General features: G+C 37.0%; 1 protein-coding gene across 2 annotated transcripts; it reads right to left on the reverse strand.

Moving 5' to 3' along the window:
• Window positions 1-904: 904 nt before the first annotated feature.
• On the reverse strand, window positions 905-17,270 carry LOC117328235 (integumentary mucin A.1-like). 2 transcript variants are annotated; one of them, XM_033885693.1, is made up of 3 exons: window positions 4,372-4,744; window positions 3,960-4,229; window positions 905-1,227 (listed from the first exon to the last, which is right to left on the reverse strand). In XM_033885693.1, the coding sequence occupies exons 1-3, from the start codon at window positions 4,685-4,687 to the stop codon at window positions 926-928; spliced, it is 888 nt and encodes a 295-aa protein (XP_033741584.1). In that variant the 5' UTR covers window positions 4,688-4,744; the 3' UTR covers window positions 905-925. The 2 variants fall into 2 exon arrangements, with proteins under 2 accessions (XP_033741584.1, XP_033741582.1); XM_033885691.1 differs by lacking the exon at window positions 905-1,227 and adding an exon at window positions 16,921-17,270 and having other exon boundaries at window positions 4,115-4,229; window positions 4,372-5,369.
• Window positions 17,271-23,649: the final 6,379 nt, after the last annotated feature.

A 23,649-nucleotide genomic window follows, 5' to 3' on the forward strand; every position in this document is an offset into this window, starting at 1 on the left:
TATTGTATCAGTAAAATGACAACTTATGATAGATATTTAGTGAATCAGTGAAATGACAACTTAAGATAGATATTTAGTGAATCAGTGAAATGACAACTTAAGATAGATATTTAGTGAATCAGTGAAATGACAACTTAAGATAGATATTTAGTGAATCAGTGAAATGACAACTTAAGATAGATATTTAGTGAATCAGTGAAATGACAACTTAAGATAGATATTTAGTGAATCAGTGAAATGACAACTTAAGATAGATATTTAGTGAATCAGTGAAATGACAACTTAAGATAGATATTTAGTGAATCAGTGAAATGACAACTTAAGATAGATATTTAGTGAATCAGTAAATGACAACTTAAGATAGATATTTAGTGAATCAGTTAAATGACAACTTAAGATAGATATTTAGTGAATCAGTAAAATGACAACTTAAGATATTTAGTGAATCAGTTAATGACAACTTATGATAGATATTTAGTATATCAATAAAATGACAACTTATGATAGATATTTAGTGAATCTGTATATCAATCAAATAATGATGACATCAACATCATAGTGAAATATATAGACGATATGCCCACGCTTGAAAAAATATCAAAATATTAGCCCAACTAGTGAAATAAATTTGGTTTTACTGAAAAGATATTCGGTATATTACATTTCTATTGCAAAATATACCGGGGCAGCTTTAAAGTTTCCCCATTGTAGTTTGTAAACAATGTTTGTATTGGTCAAATCAGAGTGTTTTTTTTCACTAATGAAAAATATCAGAAAAAGTGATATTTTTCACTGGTGTAAAAAATCTAACTTTTACAGAATGAATAATTTTTAATATTTCACTGGTAACAATGAAATACAATGCTATATTAGTTATACAATAATAGATTGTTCATTTGCACACGACATGAAAATCATCCATAACTTATTTATAATAAATCTCAAAACACTCACTTGTTGAGGCCTGAGTTCCATAGTTATCTTCGCTCTCCAGTCCATTGGCAAGAGTGAACACGTTGAAGGTGAAGGTCGTTCCTGGTGTTAAACTACTAATCAGTAGGGTCGGGGTATCACTTGAGGTATCAGTGAAGTTACGGTTATCATAGATACCACCGCCATTATACGAGACGCGGTACCCGTCAAGGCCGCCGTCACCAGGAGTAACTGTCAAGGTCACACTGGCCATCGTCCTGTTAGTTACCGCTAAGGAAGTGGGTCTACTTGGAACTGGTAAATAAAAGTAATATTTCTTTATGTTTGGGCCAGTTACAACGTAACTTCCATGAATATAACGTATAAAACACTCGTCAGTCTGTTTCTAAGTTGTTTTTTCTGTATTTTGACAACATGAATTAGTTAACGATCTACAGGGATATAAAACTTGCTAGCTTTGTGGTGACTTTGATAATTAAGTCTGTCCGACTCTGCGACACATTCACTCCCTCAAATATACTAGTCAATATTTGTCTTAGCTCTCTAACATCAAGCATTATCAAATTGTTCACAATAAGAAGTGTTTGTATAGTTTTCGTATTTTCGTACTTCTACATTTACATCTTTATTTCTATTTAAGGTTCATTTGTGTTTGTCGTATGGGAATTCGGACACCGTACCGTAGATGTAAATAAATGGAATTAAAAGAACAGCGCATTTAAATACAGAGTGTTCCAATAACTATATATAAATGAGTCATGGTAACTTGGTATTACCCATTTTCAAACGTGATAAAGTTAAGTGAAGCTGTAAATGATGTAAGGTATATTATGCAAATCTATAAGTTGTGTAAGATCGATTGATCTTTTCCCTAGCAACCGCCGGATAACACTGTGAAGTATGGGAGAAAAATCGATCTCACACAGGGGGTACAGACAGATGACACGCGCTATATGACGCTGCTCACAATAACGTAACGTCATCATTTTATGTTGAGTAACCAAGTCGTACATACGACGACGTCGTCAATTTTGACGCACATTCCAATGAGTATTGTAGATGAAAAACTTTCCTAAAAAAAACCTCACTGTTACTTGCAAGTTTGTAAGAAAACTAATCTTTCTGTCGGCGAACAAGGATTTCTCTTACCCTGGACATGGATATCCGCATATTTACCGGGGTTAGATTTTCTTATCTCACCCTAGGGAAAAGACAAGCTACACAAGCTCTTTGAACGTGCTCTTGTTCTCGATAGGATGACGTCACTTTGACCTTATCCGGGACGTTTGAATGTTAAAATATCAGTATTATTCACAAAAGAAATTCAAATAAGTATTAATCATCAGAGTTAACTGAGTGTTTGGTGTTTTTTTTGAAAAGCTAATCGAAACTATATTTTGTATGAAATCAACATAGTAAGGTGTAACCTTAAAGGCATCTGCCGTCCACGTGTCGTTGTTTACATCAGTTTGGATTTCGTTAACACTGCGATTGGAAAACAGGGTAAGAGAAAAATAATCATTCGCCCCTTTGGGGGATGAGATAGGCGGGTCTCAACCCTTAACAATCTCCCCCTCTGGTTGAGATCCCCCTATCTCACCCAAAAGGGGTGGAAGATTCTATTAATCTCAACCTTCGTGTAAGACTTTGCTGATGGGCATTCGGCAAGCCTCGTGCTGACTTGCCAAACTCTTACACTGGGGTTGTGATATTCTTGTCAACGGAACAAACCCATGTTAGATTATATTGATCTCTTAATAAGAAAGTTACCGAAAACAAAACAACATTCATGTGCTTTTAATTGAGAATTTGTAGGAAATTAGGCTATGACTACATGTAATATCTGTCATCAATTTATCCAAATATAAATAAAGGTATTTATTGTGGCAGTATATACCACTGATGTACTCAACTGTAATACTGACGCCAAATCTACACGATCAAACTATGTGAAACAACAGAAGTATAGACAGTGTAGTTTTCTTGTCGGACATATTCTGTAATGTTCTATTTAAAGGTCTTACACTGTAGTGAATTCAGTTAAGTTACATAAAGTGAGGTCAGCATCTTTAACGTTTCTTAATGCCTCTCGGAACCCCTTTTCTGTTATATACCTTTTGTACAGTGTTATACCTATGTGTTTTTCCGAATAAAAATACTTTAAAAGGACTCACACAACTAAATCAGCCAATCAGCTGATGTTTCACATGAACCAAGTCCCCGAGGAAAATGTGTTTCTTAGGTTTGTAGCTGTTTTCCTGAGTAAATAACATGTTAGATGGGTACTTTCTATATACGAAAATAAAGAGTAGGGTCTTGAGATTTGGAAAATCAAAAATATACACTCGTACTTAAAATAGAATGACGTAGGATTCGAGGTGTAAAAAGACGGGAATTCCCCAGGTAGGGGTCCCCAATGTACTGTAAATGTCAGGGTTACTGTCTTTCGAGTACCAGTGTGTTCTTATATGCCATTAAACCTATACAATAACAAAATTTATCCGATGGAAAAAAAATTCAAACTTGAATTTGATATAATTTTACATCATTTGAACTTCAAAAGAGCGAATAAAAGGATGGGGTCACTAGTAATAACATATAGTAAATAATTTAGTTGTGTGAGTCCTCTTTTGAGCAGCCATTGGTGGAGTTGTGTGGTTTCTGTCACCGGGCTGTGAATCCCGCTGATATATCACATACCCATTTGTTTATGGTCAGATCGTTACATATTCTGTGATGTATCAGAAGTATAGAGGTGAATTTTGAAGATTCGTCCTTTTTTTTTTAATGCCCAATATTTATGGATGTCCATAACGTATAGGGGTCTTTCCGTGCTATCACTTTATTAAAGACAATGTGTGTTGTTGTATATTGAAAAAATAATACTTTCATGAAATTTTGGAGTTTGCTTAGAACTTACCATACTGATTAGGCCAGACAACCAAAACATGTAATTAATTAAGCCTGCATCATTTGATTGAGTCAATATCTCGCCAAATTTCTCGTCAATAACCGGTCATACTCACGTGTACATCCTGTCGTGTTTGTCCCCGCTGTACTGTTCACGCCTGATCCTTGAGTATAGACTGAGAATGTGTAACAGGTACCCGCCGATAGACTTTCTATAGTACATGACTGGGGGTGACATGTTGATGATTTTCTAGTTGTATCTCCCGTAGGTGAGTACTTCACTATGACAGATCCACAGTCATCACAGTCGGTTGGTAGTGCTACAGTTAATGTCACGCTCTCACTGGTTTGGGACGTTACACTAACTTCCCGTGGAGGTTCTGGTACTGTGTAAATAAAGAAAGTCTGTTATAATGGTAAGCTAAGTAAAATGTATGTATTATTATGCTTATTCAACTTTATAATTGATCCAATTATTCATTCAGCTAATATAACTGATTATTCTTGCTTGATTGGACGACAACATACGATTTGGTGTGGTGGTGGTAGTTGGCGAAGTGGTTGGCATAGTGGTTGGCGTGGTAGTTGCCGTAGTGGGTGGCGCAGTAGTCGGCGGAGCGGTTGGCGTGGTAGTTGCCGTAGTGGGTGGCGCAGTAGTTGGCGAAGTGGTTGGCATAGTGGTTGGCGTGGTAGTTGCCGTAGTGGGTGGCGCAGTAGTTGGCGAAGTGGTTGGCATAGTGGTTGGCGTGGTAGTTGCCGTATTTGGTGGCGCAGTAGTTGGCGAAGCGGTAGGCTTCGTAGTTGCCGTAGTGGGTGGCGCAGTAGTTGGCGAAGTGGTTGGCATAGTGGTTGGCGTGGTAGTTGCCGTAGTGGGTGGCGCAGTAGTTGGCGAAGTGGTTGGCATAGTTGTTGGCGTGGTAGTTGCCGTATTTGGTGGCGCAGTAGTTGGCGAAGCGGTAGGCTTCGTAGTTGCCGTATTGGGTGGCGCAGTAGTTGGCGAAGCGGTAGGCGTGGTAGTTGGCGTGGTAGTTGGCGTAGTGGTTGGCGTGGTAGTTGCCGTATTGGGTGGCGCTGTAGTCGGCGAAGCGGTAGGCGTGGTAGTTGCCGTATTGGGTGGCGCAGTAGTCGGCGAAGCGGTAGGCGTGGTAGTTGGCGAAGTGGTTGGCGTGGTAGTTGGCGTGGTAGTTGGCGTAGTGGTTGGCGTGGTAGTTGCCGTAGTGGGTGGCGCAGTAGTCGGCGGAGCGGTAGGCGTGGTAGTTGGCGAAAGTGGTTGGCATGGTAGTTGGCGCGGTAGTTGGCGTAGTGGTAGGCGTGGTAATTGCCGTAGTGGGTGGCGCAGTAGTTGGCGTAGTGGTTGGCGTGGTAGTTGCCGTAGTGGGTGGCGCAGAAGTCGGCCAAGCGGTTGGCGTGGCAGATGGCTCAGTGGTTTGTGTAGTAGATTGCGTATTGTTAGGCGTAGTAGATGTCGAGGTCATACTTTTGGTTCTTGCAGTAGTCTGAGTAACGGAATGGAGACGGCCCGGCACCTAAAAATACATATTTGGATCATATATAGTTCAATGCAAAGGGAAATAATGATATCGTTCGATTTGAATGACCATTTCTTTACAGGGGTATTAAGGGACTGTGATTTCAACTGAATGGTTTTCGCTGCCATAGGAATCGTACGGAGGCTTCTGATTGGTCCAAATTAAGACATTGTCCGATTTTAATGAAATTCAGTATAAAGGGGAATAACTCCTATTTGCTTTTTGTATGGGCTATCACGTCAAAACTGTCAGGATGCGATCTACATCTGCAATACTACGCGCGTTTATACTAGCGGAAAAAAGAAACGCATGCTTGGTTTTCTTAAATGACTTTTTAGACAATTTGTCTCTCGCACCTCCCTAACCGATTTCGACGGGTGATAAAAGCGACGCCAAGGTCGAAAGTAGTGGCTGTTTACACATGCACGTAATCAGTTTTGTTTGGCCAAGTGGAGACGCCATTTGTTCACTGATGTTCTGACGCTTGCATAACGGAAAGCGACAGATTCGAGGGAAAGTCTGTCCTGTTTTGGCTCAAAAGAACATTCTGGTTCTTGATTAACCTCCATAAAGTCCAATTACTTCCCCAATCGAGCATTTGTGGGGCGAGCTAGACAGGAGGGTTAGGAAGCGCGTCCTATATAACGTTACTCATGCTCATGGGATTCCAGCGACTTGAATTTATTAATAAACTAGCCAAATACAGCTACATGTATGTATACTAGCCAAATACAGCTACATGTATGTATACTAGCCAAATACAGCTACATGTATGTATACTAGCCAAATACAGCTACATGTATGTATACTAGCCAAATACAGCTACATGTATGTATACTAGCCAAATACAGCTACATGTATGTATACTAGCCAAATACAGCTACATGTATGTATACTAGCCAAATACAGCTACATGTATGTATACTAGCCAAATACAGCTACATGTATGTAAACTAGCCAAATACAGCTACATGTATGTATACTAGCCAAATACAGCTACATGTATGTATACTAGCCAAATACAGCTTCATGTATGTATACTAGCCAAATACAGCTACATGTATGTATACTAGCCAAATACAGCTTCATGTATGTATACTAGCCAAATACAGCTACATGTATGTATACTAGCCAAATACAGCTACATGTATGTATACTAGCCAAATACAGCTACATGTATGTATACTAGCCAAATACAGCTACATGTATGTATACTAGCCAAATACAGCTACATGTATGTATACTAGCCAAATACAGCTACATGTATGTATACTAGCCAAATACAGCTACATGTATGTATACTAGCCAAATACAGCTACATGTATGTATACTAGCCAAATACAGCTACATGTATGTATACTAGCCAAATACAGCTACATGTATGTATACTAGCCAAATACAGCTACATGTATGTATACTAGCCAAATACAGCTACATGTATGTATACTAGCCAAATACAGCTACATGTATGTATACTAGCCAAATACAGCTACATGTATGTATACTAGCCAAATACAGCTACATGTATGTATACTAGCCAAATACAGCTACATGTATGTATACTAGCCAAATACAGCTACATGTATGTATACTAGCCAAATACAGCTACATGTATGTATACTAGCCAAATACAGCTACATGTATGTATACTAGCCAAATACAGCTACATGTATGTATACTAGCCAAATACAGCTACATGTATGTATACTAGCCAAATACAGCTACATGTATGTATACTAGCCAAATACAGCTACATGTATATATACTTGTAAAATACAGCTACATGTATATATACTTGTAAAATACAGCTATATATACTTATAAAATACAGCTATATATACTTGTCAAAAACAGCTATATATACATGTCAAATAGAGCTATATATCCTTGTCAAATACAGCTATATATACTTATCAAATACAGCTATATATTCTTGTCAAATAGAGCTATATATACTTGTCAAATAGAGCTATATATACTTGTCAAATACAGGTCTGGCACTCAAACTTGTACAAGTTTAGTTCATAACTATGTACAACAATATTTCACAATAATATACAACCATAGTTTAGAAACATATACAGTAATAGTTAACAAACATGTACAGTAATAGTTAACAAACATGTACAGGAATAGTTAACAAACATGTACAGGGATAGTTAACAAACATGTACAGTAATAGTTAACAAACATGTACAGTAATAGTTAGCAAACATGTGTAGGAATAGTTAACAAACATGTACAGTATTAGTTAACAAACATGTACAGGGATAGTTAACAAACATGTACAGTAACAGTTAACAAACATGTACAGGGATAGTTAACAAACATGTACAGGAATAGTTAACAAACATGTACAGGAATAGTTAACAAACAGGTACAGTATTAGTTAACAAACATGTACAGGGATAGTTAACAAACATGTACAGTAACAGTTAACAAACATGTACAGGGATAGTTAACAAACATGTACAGTAATAGTTAACAAACATGTACAGTAATAGTTAGCAAACATGTGTAGGAATAGTTAACAAACATGTACAGGGATAGTTAACAAACATGTACAGGGATAGTTAACAAACATGTACAGGGATAGTTAACAAACATGTACAGGTATAGTTAACAAAAATGTACAGTAATAGTTAACAAACATGTACAGAAATAGTTAACAAACATGTACAGAAATAGTTAACAATCATGTACAGGGATAGTTAACAAACATGTACATTAATAGTTAACAAACATGTACAGGGAGAGTTAACAAACATATACAGGGAGAGTTAACAAACATGTACAGGAATAGTTAACACACATGTACAGTAATAGTTAACAAACATGTACAGTAATAGTTAACAAACATGTACAGGGAGAGTTAACAAACATGTTCAGGGATAGTTAACAAACATGTACAGGGAGAGTTAACAAACATGTACAGGGATAGTTAACAAACATGTACAGGTATAGTTAACAAAAATGTACAGTAATAGTTAACAAACATGTACAGAAATAGTTAACAAACATGTACAGAAATAGTTAACAAACATGTACAGAAATAGTTAACAATCATGTACAGGGATAGTTAACAAACATGTACATTAATAGTTAACAAACATGTACAGGGAGAGTTAACAAACATGTACAGGGAGAGTTAACAAACATGTACAGGGAGAGTTAACAAACATGTACAGGGATAGTTAACAAACATGTACAGGAATAGTTAACAAACATGTACATGTATAGTTAACAAACATGTACAGGTATAGTTAACAAACGTGTACAGTAATAGTTAACAAACATGTACAGGAATAGTTAACAAACATGTACAGGGATAGTTAACAAACATGTACAGTAATGGTTAACAAACATGTACAGTAATAGTTAACAAACATGTACAGGAATAGTTAACAAATATGTACAGGAATAGTTAACAAACATGTACAGGGATAGTTAACAAACATGTACAGGAATAGTTAACACACATGTACAGTAATAGTTAACAAACATGTACAGGAATAGTTAACAAACATGTACAGGAATAGTTAACAAACATGTACAGTAATAGTTAACAAACATGTACAGTAATAGTTAATAAACATGTACAGGAATAGTTAACAAACATGTACAGGGATAGTTAACAAACATGTACAGGGATAGTTAACAAACATGTACAGGGATAGTTAACAAACATGTACAGGGATAGTTCACAAACATGTACAGTAATAGTTAACAAACATGTACAGTAATAGTTAACAAACATGTACAGGAATAGTTAACAAACATGTACGGGCATGTTTCACCGGTTACCTAATGATGGTACACGGTTTCACTTCCGTTTCATGGGATATAGGAATGGATTGTCTAAAGGATTCATTTGACCCTTTGTTGTAATACCCTTGTTCTTACAAATTACACGAACTACCCTACCTGACATGGTGTACTACAGATATATAATGACATAACTATCCCGTCTAACAGATATACAGTTGTGTATGTCGTGAAAAGGTATTGAGTCGCCCGCTAGACTGCGTTGGTTTTCCCCGGGTTGTCCGGGTTTCTTCTGCAGTAAGACCCCTCGCGCGCTTTTATCCGGCCAAGAATCGTGATTCATCAAAGTTGATTGTTTCTCAATTGTTTAAAAAAAAAATTTACAAAAAAAAAACCCCAAAAAAACCCACATCTATTTTTGTAATATTTGCCAGTGAAATATAGAAAATCATCAAACTGATCAAACTAATTTTTTTTCACTGTAGCGGTTTTCAGTGAAAATATAGTATTTTGCAGTGAATGAGTTTTGTAGGAAAAAGGTAAAAACAAAATGTTTTTCGTTTATGACCAATCCTAGCGAACCTTTGCATTCACCTCGTTAAATATAAAATAAATAAATGAGTTATTTTGCTGTATTTCTAGAATATTCAGACTGGTTTTTGACAAAACGCTCACTTGACGTTAGCTTTTCATACACAGATTTTCCGACAACAGCAGAAAACGCGTAAACTGCGTTGATAAGTCCTTTCAAAATGACGTCGTCAAATTGACGTGGAGTAACGTCACAAAGATAGGACGTCATGAAATATATTTGTGAAAATATCGATATTCTGTCATACTCGTGAAATATATGTTATATAAAACGAAAAACCATTCAATATCCTCTATCTATTGCAGTTTTGCCAGCGAAAGATAGAAATTTGCCAAACTGATCAAACTTATATTTTCACTACAGCGAAGAACAGTGAAAATATAAGATTTTGCAGTAAAAATATACGTTTTTCGCTTTTGGCCACCCAGCTTTCACCTCATTAAAACTTGCCGCCAATTTTTCCGATCGAAGCGAAAAGAGATAGATGGGTTATTTTTCTGTATTTCTGAAATATCAGCACTCGTGAAAATATCGATATTATGTCACACTTGTGAAATATATGTAACATTCAACGGGAAACCATTCAGTATCCTCTATACCTATTTCTGTAACATGTAATAACAATATCATTATTTCTGTAACATGTAATAACAATATACCTATTTCTCTAACATGTAATAACAATATACATATTTATTACATTTTTACCAGTGAAATATAAAAAAATTATTCATTCTATAAAAGTGAAAAATATCACTTTTACTGATTTGACCAATCAAATGAATGATTAGAAAATACCAAAATAATTGACCAATCAGAAAGTCCGACATACATGTCAGCACCTGGACAGGGGGAACTACATTTTTGTTTACAAATTATCGCTGTAGGCCTAGTTAGCATACGGGGTAGGTTTTTCGTTGATAAAAAGTGAATAAACAGAATATGTACACGAGTGAAAATATCAAAATATTAGCCACACGAGTGAAATATATTTGGTATTACTGAAGACACTGTTAGATATCCTCTATTTCTGTAACATGTAATAACAATACACTTATTTCTGTAACATGTAATAACAATATAATTATTTCTGTAACATGTAATAACAATATAATTATTTCTGTAACATGTAATAACAATATACTTATTTCTGTAACATGTAATAACAATATACTTATTTCTGTAACATGTAATAACAATATACTCATTTCTGTAACATGTAATAACAATATACTCATTTCTGTAACATGTAATAACAATATACTCATTTCTGTAACATGTAATAACAATATACTCATTTCTGTAACATGTAATAACAATATACTTATTTCTGTAACATGTGATAACTATATACTTATTTCTGTAACATGTGATAACTATATACTTATTTCTGTCACATGTGATAACTATATACTTATTTCTGTAACATGTAATAACAATATACTTATTTCTGTAGCATGTAATAACAATATACTTATTTCTGTAACATGTAATAACAATATTCTGTGGTAATGAAGAGACCATCTTTAAATAATCTTATAGGGAGATGGCTTTAAATAAGAGCATACTCTTGTTGCCAAATCCCTAAATTCCAATTATTGTATATATTGACCCATGTATTGTGTATACCATTGATAATGAAATACTGTTTAAACCAACAATATACTTGTTTCTGTATTATGTAATAACAATATACTTATTTCTGTAATATGTTATAACAATATACTTATTTCTGTATTATGTAATAACAATATGCCTATTTCTGTATTATGTAATAACAATATACTTATTTCTGTAACATGTCATAACAATATACTTATTTCTGTAACATGTAATAACAATATACTTATTTCTGTATTATGTAATAACAATATGCCTATTTCTGTATTATGTAATAACAATATACTGTGGTAATGAAGAGACCATCTTTAAATAATCTTATAGGGAGACGGCTTTATTGTATATACCATTGATAATAAAATACTGTTTAAACCAACAATATAATTATTTCTGTAATATGTAATAACAATATACCTATTTCTGTAACATGTAATAACAATATACTTATTTCTGTATTATGTAATAACAATATACCTATTCTGTAACATGTAATAACAATATACCTATTCTGTAACATGTAATAACAATATACCTATTCTGTAACATGTTATAACAATATACTTATTTCTGTAACATGTAATAACAATATACTTATTTCTGTAACATGTAATAACAATATAATTATTTCTATAACATGTAATAACAATATACTTATTTCTGTATTATGTAATAACAATATACCTATTCTGTAACATGTAATAACAATATACCTATTGTTGTGTCATGTAATATTCGGTTTGTTTTTGTTTAACGTCCTATTAACAGCCAGGGTCAATTAAGGACGTGCCAGGTTTTGAAGGTGGAGGAAAGCCGGAGTACCCGGAGAAAAACCACCAGCCTATATAGCTACGGTCAGTACCTGGCAACTGCCCCACGTAGGTTTCTAACTCGCAACCCAGAGGTGGAGAGCTAATGATAAAGTGTCGGAACACCTTAACCACTCGGACACCGAAGCCCCTGTGTCATGTAATAACAATATAACTATTTCTGTAACATGTAATAACAATATACTTATTTCTTTAGCATTGAAATGTTTATTTAAAAGAAGAATTGTATTCTATTGTGTCAAAGAAAAACATTGATCTCATTATATATAAGATATAAGTTTATCTTTAATTTTCTCTTACATATGTATCAGGGAACAACCAACCAATTGAAAAATAGATTTTTGAAACATCCCCTGTGTAAAGTTGAGCCAGAGATAAAATGCCTGGCAGACACTGATTGGCCAGTATGTAATGGAGTAACAAAATAGATATGTGGCCTGATAGGTAACTGTCCATAAGAAATGCTGATATAAATTTCGTAATTCCGATTGAATTTTTTTCCCAAAAAATTCAGGTCATAACAAAAACAGGTAAACATTTAAGATTTTTCAGAATTTTCACTGCGAAATTCACCCATTTTCAAAATGGCTATTATGAAAAAAAATTTGAGCTGAAGGACCAAACATTTATTTTTGATTACGTGATATATGAGACCCTAAACTTTTGTTATAAACCATAATTGCCATATTAAGAATTTTAATGATATACTCCAAAACGTTAACACTTAAGTCTATGGAAAAACAATTGGTTGGTTGGTCCCTATAAGAAGAGTATGTTAGGCTTGTAATTGCTGCTGAAAGATTACACAGTCTGATATAACACATAAAACATATTCCTTCTGTTGTTCAGAATGATGGACTTTTGCCATTTTTAACGGTTCAGCCTAATTTGTATGGGTTGAGTTTTGTCATCAACCTGACTTCAATATTGGCAATTTTCATGGTGGGATATTTTTGTGACGATTAACTACTGCATTTTTCGGCTTATCATTATTGTTCACTGATTACTTAATTTCTTCTATTCTTTCCTATCAGTGATCCACAAGAGAATGATAAATACATTTCAAAGTATCTACCAATGAAAGAACCCCCCAAAACAAGCAAAAACAAAATGGTGGCAATTATTAAGAGTTAATGCCATGAACTGACTATTGTTATTGTATAGCACGGGTAAGTGTAGGATGTCTTCTCGGTGTACACTTCCTTGTTCTAACAAGTGATACTATATCGTATTTGTAGTGTTTTCTCGGAATCAACTCGTTATCAGTATCTCTTACACAGGAATGAACAGAAATTACATGTATACTTACAGTCGATCTACGGGACTTATAACGAATACACCTAATATCAACATACGCCTTATATCAACATACGCCTAATATCAACATACATTGTACGTTTAATATCAACATACACCTAATATCAACATACGCTTAATATCAACATGCGCCTAATATCAACAAACGTTTAATATCAACATACGCTTAATATCAACATACGCCTAAAATCAACACACACCTAATATCAACACACACCTAATATTAACAAACACCTAATATCAACATACGCTTAATATCAACATACGCCTAAAATCAACACACACCTAATATCAACACACACCTAATATCATCATAACATTATATCAACCTACGCTTTATATCAACAAACACCTAATATCAACATACACCTAATATCAACATACACCTAATATCAACATACGCCTAATATCGACACATACCTAATATCAACATACGCTTAATATCAACATACGCCTAATATCAACATGCGCTTAATATCAACATACACTTAATATCAACATACGCTTAATATCAACATACCCTTAATATCAACATACGCCTAATATCAACATACGCTTAATATCAACATACGCCTAATATCAACACACACCTAATATCAACACACACCTAATATTAACAAACACCTAATATCAACACACACCTAATATCATTATAACCTTATATCAACATACGCTTTATATCAACAAACACCTAATATCAACAAACACCTAATATCAACATACACCTAATATCAACATACGCCTAATATCAACAAACATCTAATATCAACAAACACCTAATATCAACATACGCCTAATATCAACATACACCTAATATCAACATACACCTAATATCAACATACACCAAATATCAACATACACCTAATATCAACATACACCTAATATCAACAAACACCAAATATCAACATACACCTAATATCAACATACACCTAATATCAACAAACACCAAATATCAACATACACCTAATATCAACATACACCTAATATCAACAAACACCAAATATCAACATACACCTAATATCAACATACACCTAATATCAACATACGCCTAATATCAACATACACCTAATATCAACAAACACCAAATATCAACATACACCTAATATCAACATACACCTAATATCAACATACACCTAATATCAACATACGCCTAATATCAACATACACCTTATATCAACATACGCCTAATATTAACATACGCTTAATATCAACATACACCTTATATCAACATACACCTACTATCAACATACACCTAATATCAACATATACCTAATATCAACATACGCCTAATATCAGCATACGCCTAACATCAAGTTACGCCTAATATTAACATACGCTTAATATCATGGCATCAGCAATTGGAAAGCATGTGTTTAGATCAATATACGCTTAATATCATGGCAATAACTATGGAGATTCATGTGTTAAGGTAAACGTACGTACGCCTAATATGATAGCAGTAACTGTGGGAAAACGTGTGCTTAAATAAACACACGCCTAATATCATGACAATAACTGTAGATCCTAACCTACACACAAACGGTTGTACTCCCTGTCTAGTCCTAGGAAGGGTCGGATCCTAACCTACACACAAACGGTTGTCCTCCCTGTCTAGTCCTAGGAAGGGTCGGATCCTAACCTACACACAAACGGTTGTACGCCCTGTCTAGTCCTAGGAAGGGTCGGATCCTAACCTACACACAAACGGTTGTCCTCCCTGTCTAGTCCTAGGAAGGGTCAGATTCTAACCTACACACAAACGGTTGTCCTCCCTGTCTAGTTCTAGGAAGGGTCGGATCCTAACCTACACACAAACGGTTGTCCTCCCTGTCTAGTCCTAGGAAGGGTCAGATTCTAACCTACACACAAACGGTTGTACTCCCTGTCCAGTCCTAGGAAGGGTCGGATCCTAACCTACACACAAACGGTTGTCCTCCCTGTCTAGTCCTAGGAAGGGTCGGATCCTAACCTACAAACAAACAGTTGTACGCCCTGTCTAGTCCTAGGAAGGGTCGGATCCTAACCTACACACAAACGGTTGTACTCCCTGTCTAGTCCTAGGAAGGGTCGGATCCTAACCTACACACAAACGGTTGTACGCCCTGTCTAGTCCTAGGAAGGGTCGGATCCTAACCTACACACAAACGGTTGTCCTCCCTGTCTAGTCCTAGGAAGGGTCAGATCCTAACCTACACACAAACGGTTGTACGCCCTGTCTAGTTCTAGGAAGGGTCGGATCCTAACCTACACACAAACGGTTGTCCTCCCTGTCTAGTCCTAGGAAGGGTCAGATCCTAACCTACACACAAACGGTTGTACGCCCTGTCTAGTCCTAGGAAGGGTCGGATTCTAACCTACACACAAACGGTTGTACGCCCTGTCTAGTCCTAGGAAGGGTCGGATTCTAACCTACACACAAACGGTTGTACGCCCTGTCTAGTCCTAGGAAGGGTCGGATCCTAACCTACACACGAACGGTTGTACGCCTTGCTTCATCATAGGAAGGGTTGGGTGCATTCCATACAAAATGTAGCAAAGATCAGACTCTTTCTTGACGTTTCTTTTTATGATTTATAAAGTAAATGGAAGAGCTTGTTATGCAAGAGAAACTGATTGATCATCAAAAACTCTAAAGAAACGATGCAGGAAATACTGACCCTCTAAATGTCTATACTAAGGTCAATGATGCCAGGCCGATATCAATTGTGTTGTCTATACGAAAGTCTGGCCAATGATGCCAGGCCGATATTAATTGTGTTGTCTATACGAAAGCCCCCCACCCTCCTCGCCCTCGCCCCCGCCCCCACCCCCTCCCAAACTGTATATTATAGGTTTGTATCGAGGAACTTATACAGTAATGTTACATGGGGATAGAAAGTAAAAACTCGCCTATATTAAAATACCCTTTCATATACCACTACAAAAAGGACGGTGTAATACAACATGTAGTTAGCTTACTTGTTCCTTACGTATCATGTACCACAGAAACATGTCCTCCTTTATATCAAACATAACACATTCACTATTGTTAAATGTTTTATACTGGTTGTTAGAGGTGTAACATATATTTGTATCTACTCGTGTTCCGGCTACAACCGCTGTATAACAATGTACGCTAGGACTGGTGTTCAATACAAACCATATGGCAGCCGGAAGTGCTTACAACACTGTTAATGCACTTAGTTATAACTCTTATAATAACTTAAATATCTTTTATCAAATTGATATTCTTAATACTGATAGCTTTTATTAAACATTTAAAGTTTTAAGAATATTAATCAGTTCTGATACTGATGGTCCTAACACGGTGTGATCAATACATGGTTATGTGTTATCTATAACGTTGTTAGGAGGTACTGCACGCCAGATAAACTCTGTACACTACACGCCACACCCATACTGAATACCTGTATAAAACACTACTTACCACTAATAGTGTTAGGACCAGCGTAGGGACCCAGCCCTTCATCCTGTCCTGTCCGGAGCCGACTGAACTCGATAAGCAATCCGGTGCTGTATTATTCCGTAAAATCCTCTGAACACATAGGTCGATGCCAAACAGCGACTCGCCGTGGCTTAGACTTTCCTCGGTACACCAATTTTACAGGTGCAATAAGAAAATGACCACGGTAACTTTTCCGTGTTATGACAAGGCGACTGTAAATCCCGTATCAAAGTCCGACCACCGCGTACACATATATAGATAGTCAACACTTAGGACCCAAATCACTTCCTCGTCTCCGTCTTATCAAACCAACGCCGTCCGATAAGTCCCCGCACACTCCTGTGGTGACCGGGAGTGTCGATATGTTTTATGATGAGTATCATACAGATTTATAAAAAAAACCCCTTCCTGGTCCCTAACTTTGCCTGTAGTAGCTTATCAGCACGATAGTAGCAATGGCCGAATTTAAAATAATTACACAACAATTAAATCTGTCTAAGTTTTACATTCTAGTATAGTTAGATAAGATGTATATAGTTTTTATACAGACTGAATCTTGTTAACGACACACAATCTGAATCCGAAGTTTAAGGTGACACTCGGTGGTACACTGACAAAGATAGTCCCGGTAACTTTTATGAATGACAAGGTCAAAGCATGCAGAATTATTTGCGTCATGTATTCCAACACTTTAACGGCCGCGACGCTCAAGTGGTACCTCCGGTCTTAACGAATACAACTGGTGTAGTGGTCTAAACGTTAAATATGGAACATTAGAATCCACAACAACTGGTGTAGTGGTCTAAACGTTAAATATGGAACACTGGAATCCACAACAACTGGTGTAGTGGTCTAAACGTTAAATATGGAACATTGGAATCCACAACAACTGGTGTAGTGGTCTAAACGTTAAATATGGAACATTAGAATCCACAACAACTGGTGTAGTGGTCTAAACGTTAAATATGGAACATTAGAATCCACAACAACTGGTGTAGTGGTCTAAACGTTAAATATGGAACACTAGAATCCACACAACTGGTGTAGTGGTCTAAACGTTACGATATGGAACATCTAGAATCCACAACAACTGGTGTAGTGGTCTAAACGTTAAATATGGAACATTAGAATCCACAACAACTGGTGTAGTGGTCCTAAACGTTAAATATGGAACATCTAGGAATCCACAACAACTGGTGTAGTGGTCTAAACGTTACATATGGAACACTTAGAATCCACAACAACTGGTGTAGTGGTCTAAAACGTTAATATGGAACACTTAGAATCCACAACAACTGGTGTAGTGGTCTAAACGTTAAATATGGAACATTAGAATCCACAACAACTGGTGTAGTGGTCTAAACGTTAAATATGGAACATTAGAATCCACAACAACTGGTGTAGTGGTCTAAACGTTAATATGGAACATTAGGAATCCACAACAACTGGTGTAGTGGTCTAAACGTTAAATATGGAACATTAGAATCCACAACAACTGGTGTAGTGGTCTAAACGTTAAATATGGAACATTAGAATCCACAACAACTGGTGTAGTGGTCTAAACGTTAAATATGGAACATTAGAATCCACAACACCTGGTGTAGTGGTCTAAACGTTAGATATGGAACATTAGAATCCACAACAACTGGTGTAGTGGTCTAAACGTTAATATGAACATTAGAATCCACAACAACTGGTGTAGTGGTCTAAACGTTAAATATGGAACACTGGAATCCACAACAACTGGTGTAGTGGTCTAAACGTTAAATATGGAACATTAGAATCCACAACAACTGGTGTAGTGGTCTAAACGTTAAATATGGAACACTGGAATCCACAACAACTGGTGTAGTGGTCTAAACGTTACATATGGAACATTAGAATCCACAACAACTGGTGTAGTGGTCTAAACGTTAAATATGGAACATTAGAATCCACAACAACTGGTGTAGTGGTCTAAACGTTAGATATGGAACATTAGAATCCACAACAACTGGTGTAGTGGTCTAAACGTTAGATATGGAACATTAGAATCCACAACAACTGGTGTAGTGGTCTAAACGTTAGATATGGAACATTAGAATCCACAACAACTGGTGTAGTGGTCTAAACGTTAAATATGGAACATTAGAATCCACAACAACTGGTGTAGTGGTCTAAACGTTAAATATGGAACATTAGAATCCACAACAACTGGTGTAGTGGTCTAAACGTTAAATATGGAACATTAGAATCCACAACAACTGGTGTAGTGGTCTAAACGTTAAATATGGAACATCAGAATCCACAACAACTGGTGTAGTGGTCTAAACGTTACGTATGGAACATCAGAATCCACAACAACTGGTGTAGTGGTCTAAACGTTAAATATGGAACATTATAATCCACAACAACTGGTGTAGTGGTCTAAACGTTAAGTATGGAACATTAGAATCCACAACAACTGGTGTAGTGGTCTAAACGTTAGATATGGAACATTAGAATCCACAACAACTGGTGTAGTGGTCTAAACGTTAGATATGGAACATTAGAATCCACAACAACTGGTGTAGTGGTCTAAACGTTAGATATGGAACATTAGAATCCACAACAACTGGTGTAGTGGTCTAAACGTTAAATATGGAACATTAGAATCCACAACAACTGGTGTAGTGGTCTAAACGTTAAATATGGAACACTGGAATCCACAACAACTGGTGTAGTGGTCTAAACGTTAAATATGGAACATTAGAATCCACAACAACTGGTGTAGTGGTCTAAACGTTAAATATGGAACATTAGAATCCACAACAACTGGTGTAGTGGTCTAAACGTTAAATATGGAACACTTAGAATCCACAACAACTGGTGTAGTGGTCTAAACGTTATATATGGAACATTAGAATCCACAACAACTGGTGTAGTGGTCTAAACGTTAAATATGGAACATTAGAATCCACAACAACTGGTGTAGTGGTCTAAACGTTACGTATGGAACATTAGAATCCACAACAACTGGTGTAGTGGTCTAAACGTTAAATATGGAACATTAGAATCCACAACAACTGGTGTAGTGGTCTAAACGTTAAATATGGAACATTAGAATCCACAACAACTGGTGTAGTGGTCTAAACGTTAAATATGGAACATCAGAATCCACAACAACTGGTGTAGTGGTCTAAATGTTAAATATGGAACATTAGAATCCACAACAACTGGTGTAGTGGTCTAAACGTTAAATATGGAACATTAGAATCCACAACAACTGGTGTAGTGGTCTAAACGTTAAATATGGAACATTTGAATCCACAACAACTGGTGTAGTGGTCTAAACGTTAAATATGGAACACTGGAATCCACAACAACTGGTGTAGTGGTCTAAACGTTAAATATGGAACATTAGAATCCACAACAACTGGTGTAGTGGTCTAAACGTTAAATATGGAACACTGGAATCCACAACAACTGGTGTAGTGGTCTAAACGTTAAATATGGAACATTAGAATCATTATAGATATATACAGTATACAGATATTTTATATACTGAGACACTCGGACTTTATATATATACATGGGCACTCGGGCTTTACCTATATATTCTGGGACACGCTGATTTTATATATGTACTGAAACACACGAAATGTATGTATACAACCCCCCAAAAAAGAAACGCAAGTGTGTTTTTTTCTGATATTATTTTTGGACACGTGGACTCTAAATTCCATTAAATTTCACACAGAACTACCTCCGTGCACTGTGAAAATGTTCTTTAGTTAAAATCAGTCGGATGCTGCATTTCAGCGGATTTTTCGAGAAAGCGTGTACCCGGGATACTCTCACACCATATCAAAAACGAGCATTGGAACAATACTGGTCGGTTACACAACATGTTTTTCGAAGCGATTGTATAGCGAAACGCCGCGATTGAGTGAATTTGATATGGATTAGAGATGTGACGTTTACAGGGTCCGTATCAGTCACTACTGAGGATCCATATTATCTAACATGTGATTAGTATTACTCAAGTCTTCATTGTAAATATACAGAAATAAACAGCATGCCTAGCTGTGTTCATATTATATCAAGACTGCTAAGTCTCTCTGTAATCCTCTACAAATATATCTTAACAGAGAACTATAAAACAACAGAATAATATCCTACATGAATAGCTGAGTGACCAATAAAATAAACCTTCCCTATCTGGGGGTAAATCAGGGTGATTAATCACATCATGAAACTACATAATCACTACAAGGGTATTAGAGTTCAATACTCAAACATATAGACTTACTAGAGTCCCCACGGAGAAGGGAGGCCTAACTCGGGCATATATGCCTCCGTACTATATCGTAAGATATCAACACACAGTACAATACATATTATATGTACTTATGATTTATGAAAGCCGTATTCAGACACGTCTTTACCTTTATTACTACCTCCTTGTCCTACTGTGTCTGTTTCTTTCTAGCTAATGAAGTTTTAACTAGCTTCGGAGACGCTTTTTATACTTTGCATTTTAAGATCAGGGTCTTACAAACGTCTATTTGACGTCGAGACTAATAACAAAATGGAAGACGGATAGTCCGGAACGACAGGTAACACGAGAGTGGTTCACCACACTACCCATGCCTCCGAGAAATACGTGTTCTCACGTCCTAACAAAAGTATGACTGCAACAAAATTTATACTAGCAATCAAGGGTTTATTCTGGAAGTTACTATAAAAGTTATAAGCAAAAGCGACTGAGGTTCTCCTGCTCAAAGAACTCGAAAAAAAACCCAAAAAAACTCGCCAATCTTGATGTCCCATCCTCCCTCTGAATATCGGTTGGTTTTCTTTTCCGTCCTCCGACTGGCTGGTGGCTCTTGCTGTGTCTGAGTGGCAAAATAAACGTAGGTGCATTTTTTCTTCGCACTTGGGGCAGTGCTTACCTCTGGCATTGGAACCAAGTTGATAGGATCCCTCGAGTGGGGCTTGACCGAAGTTGGAGTTTCTGCCTTCCACATTGAAGCTCGAACTGGTTCTGGTCGCGTTGGTCTTCTGATAGTACAGTACGCTTGACCAGAAGGCTATTTCCCTCATCTTCAGAAGAAGAACAGTTACCCACAGAAGATTCCGATTTCAACCCCAGGAGGTCTCCAGGAGGTCTCCAGGAGTCATGAGATTCCCAGGAGGTCCCCATGAGGTCCCCAGGAGGTCTCTAGGAGCCAGGAGGTCCCCAGGAGGTCCCCAGGAGGTCCCCAGGAGTCATGAGGTCCCAGAAGGTTCACAGGAGGTCCCCAGGAGTCATGAGGTCCCCAGAAGGTTCCCAGGATCTTGCACTTTCCAGCTCTCAACCTCAGTTGGTACAGGTTGCTCTACAGTCTTGGGGCAGTGACTGTGTGGCGTTTACGGTGTCGATTCATATAAGCAGTTCGGAAAGTTTTGTAGCTACAATCAGGGCACGCGAGAGTCATCCTTTCCATCGCCTCAAGGCCACACTGAAGGGTATGCTCCCTCATGTCATCCATGTTGGTGGCACGGAAGGAACACATAGTGCACTGTTTGACAAGGATTGTCTTAGTTTTCACTATTGTGGGGGTGTCTGCAATGACGAAGAGAAGTAGTTTATGAAACAGCAGTGGACCATTCTTGTAACACGAAGTATAATCAGAATGCCGCTGGGGTTTACGTCGCGCACGCCTTGGGTTCGCTCAATCAGACTCACTCATTCTCACTACTGAATTTCTCATCTACTTCCTCAAGCACCACATTTTTCTCAGTTTTCTCTACACTTTCATTCTGATCTGACTTTGTTCGAAACACGTCTCATCCACCTGAGCTTGCACATCTTTTCGTCCAAAAGCTTCCGCTTCCTTTCACCACGCAATACTTGGGGTGTTTCAGTCTCATGCGGTCAGCATGGATAACTTGAGTATTTATCTTGTAACCACACGGAACCCCATTGGTCATCTCTTTCAATCTGGGGAGTATCTTAAAAGGTCCCCGCCATCGGCTTGCTAACTTGTGGGTGGTCCCAGCCGGAATATTTTGGAAGAAGACATAGACAGAATCCCCAGGCTCAAACTTGATCCAAGACAATTTCTGGTCATGGTAACGCATCGCACCCTTTGAGTGTTTCCTCACCAGTTCATGTGTATTTTCCATGTTCTCATTCAACAAGTGGTTTTGAGGAATGATCCTGCTATTCCTAGGCATTTCATACTGAATGTCCAGGGGAGTACTCGTTTCCCTTTATAACACATAGTATTAGGCGAATTCCCAGTGGTCTCGTGTTCTGTAGACCGGTACGCCATCATTACATACGGTAAGTGTTCGTCCCAATCAGTCTGACGGCTATTTACAAAGGCGCTAGGTATGGTCACAAGTGTCTTGTTGAACTGTTCCACCATTCCATCTGATTTGGAATGTTAGGGAATGGAATGTGTTTTGTTGATTTGTAATAATAAGCACATCTAAAAAAGAGAGCTTTCAAATTGTGATCCTTTATCGGAATAAATGTTGTAAGGTACACCTCCTCGAAGAAAATCGTGGCCACTGTCGGTGCTGCCATACTTTGCATGGCAAACCTCTCTGTCCACTTGGTATAGTAGTCCGAAACTACCAGTATGTGTCGGTTACCTTGCTGGGTACTCAACAGTTCACAGAAAATATATATATCTATGGGTATTTTCTCAGAGAATATATATATCTATGGGTATTTTCTCAGAGAATATATATATCTATGGG

This window comes from Pecten maximus, chromosome 5 (genome assembly GCF_902652985.1).
Source record: "Pecten maximus chromosome 5, xPecMax1.1, whole genome shotgun sequence".
Taxonomy (NCBI): Eukaryota; Metazoa; Mollusca; class Bivalvia; order Pectinida; family Pectinidae; genus Pecten; species Pecten maximus.

Bases quoted from the DNA above. Each gene is read 5' to 3' on its own strand.
- LOC117328235 (XM_033885691.1), bottom strand. From the start codon at position 16,962: ATGAAGGGCTGGGTCCCTACGCTGGTCCTAACACTATTAGTG. The intron at 5,370-16,920 runs GTAAGTAGTGTT...ATGTATTTTTAG, and splicing joins TGGTCCTAACACTATTAGTG to GTGCCGGGCCGTCTCCATTC. The intron at 4,230-4,371 runs GTATGTTGTCGT...TTATTTACACAG, and splicing joins TACCACCACCACACCAAATC to TACCAGAACCTCCACGGGAA.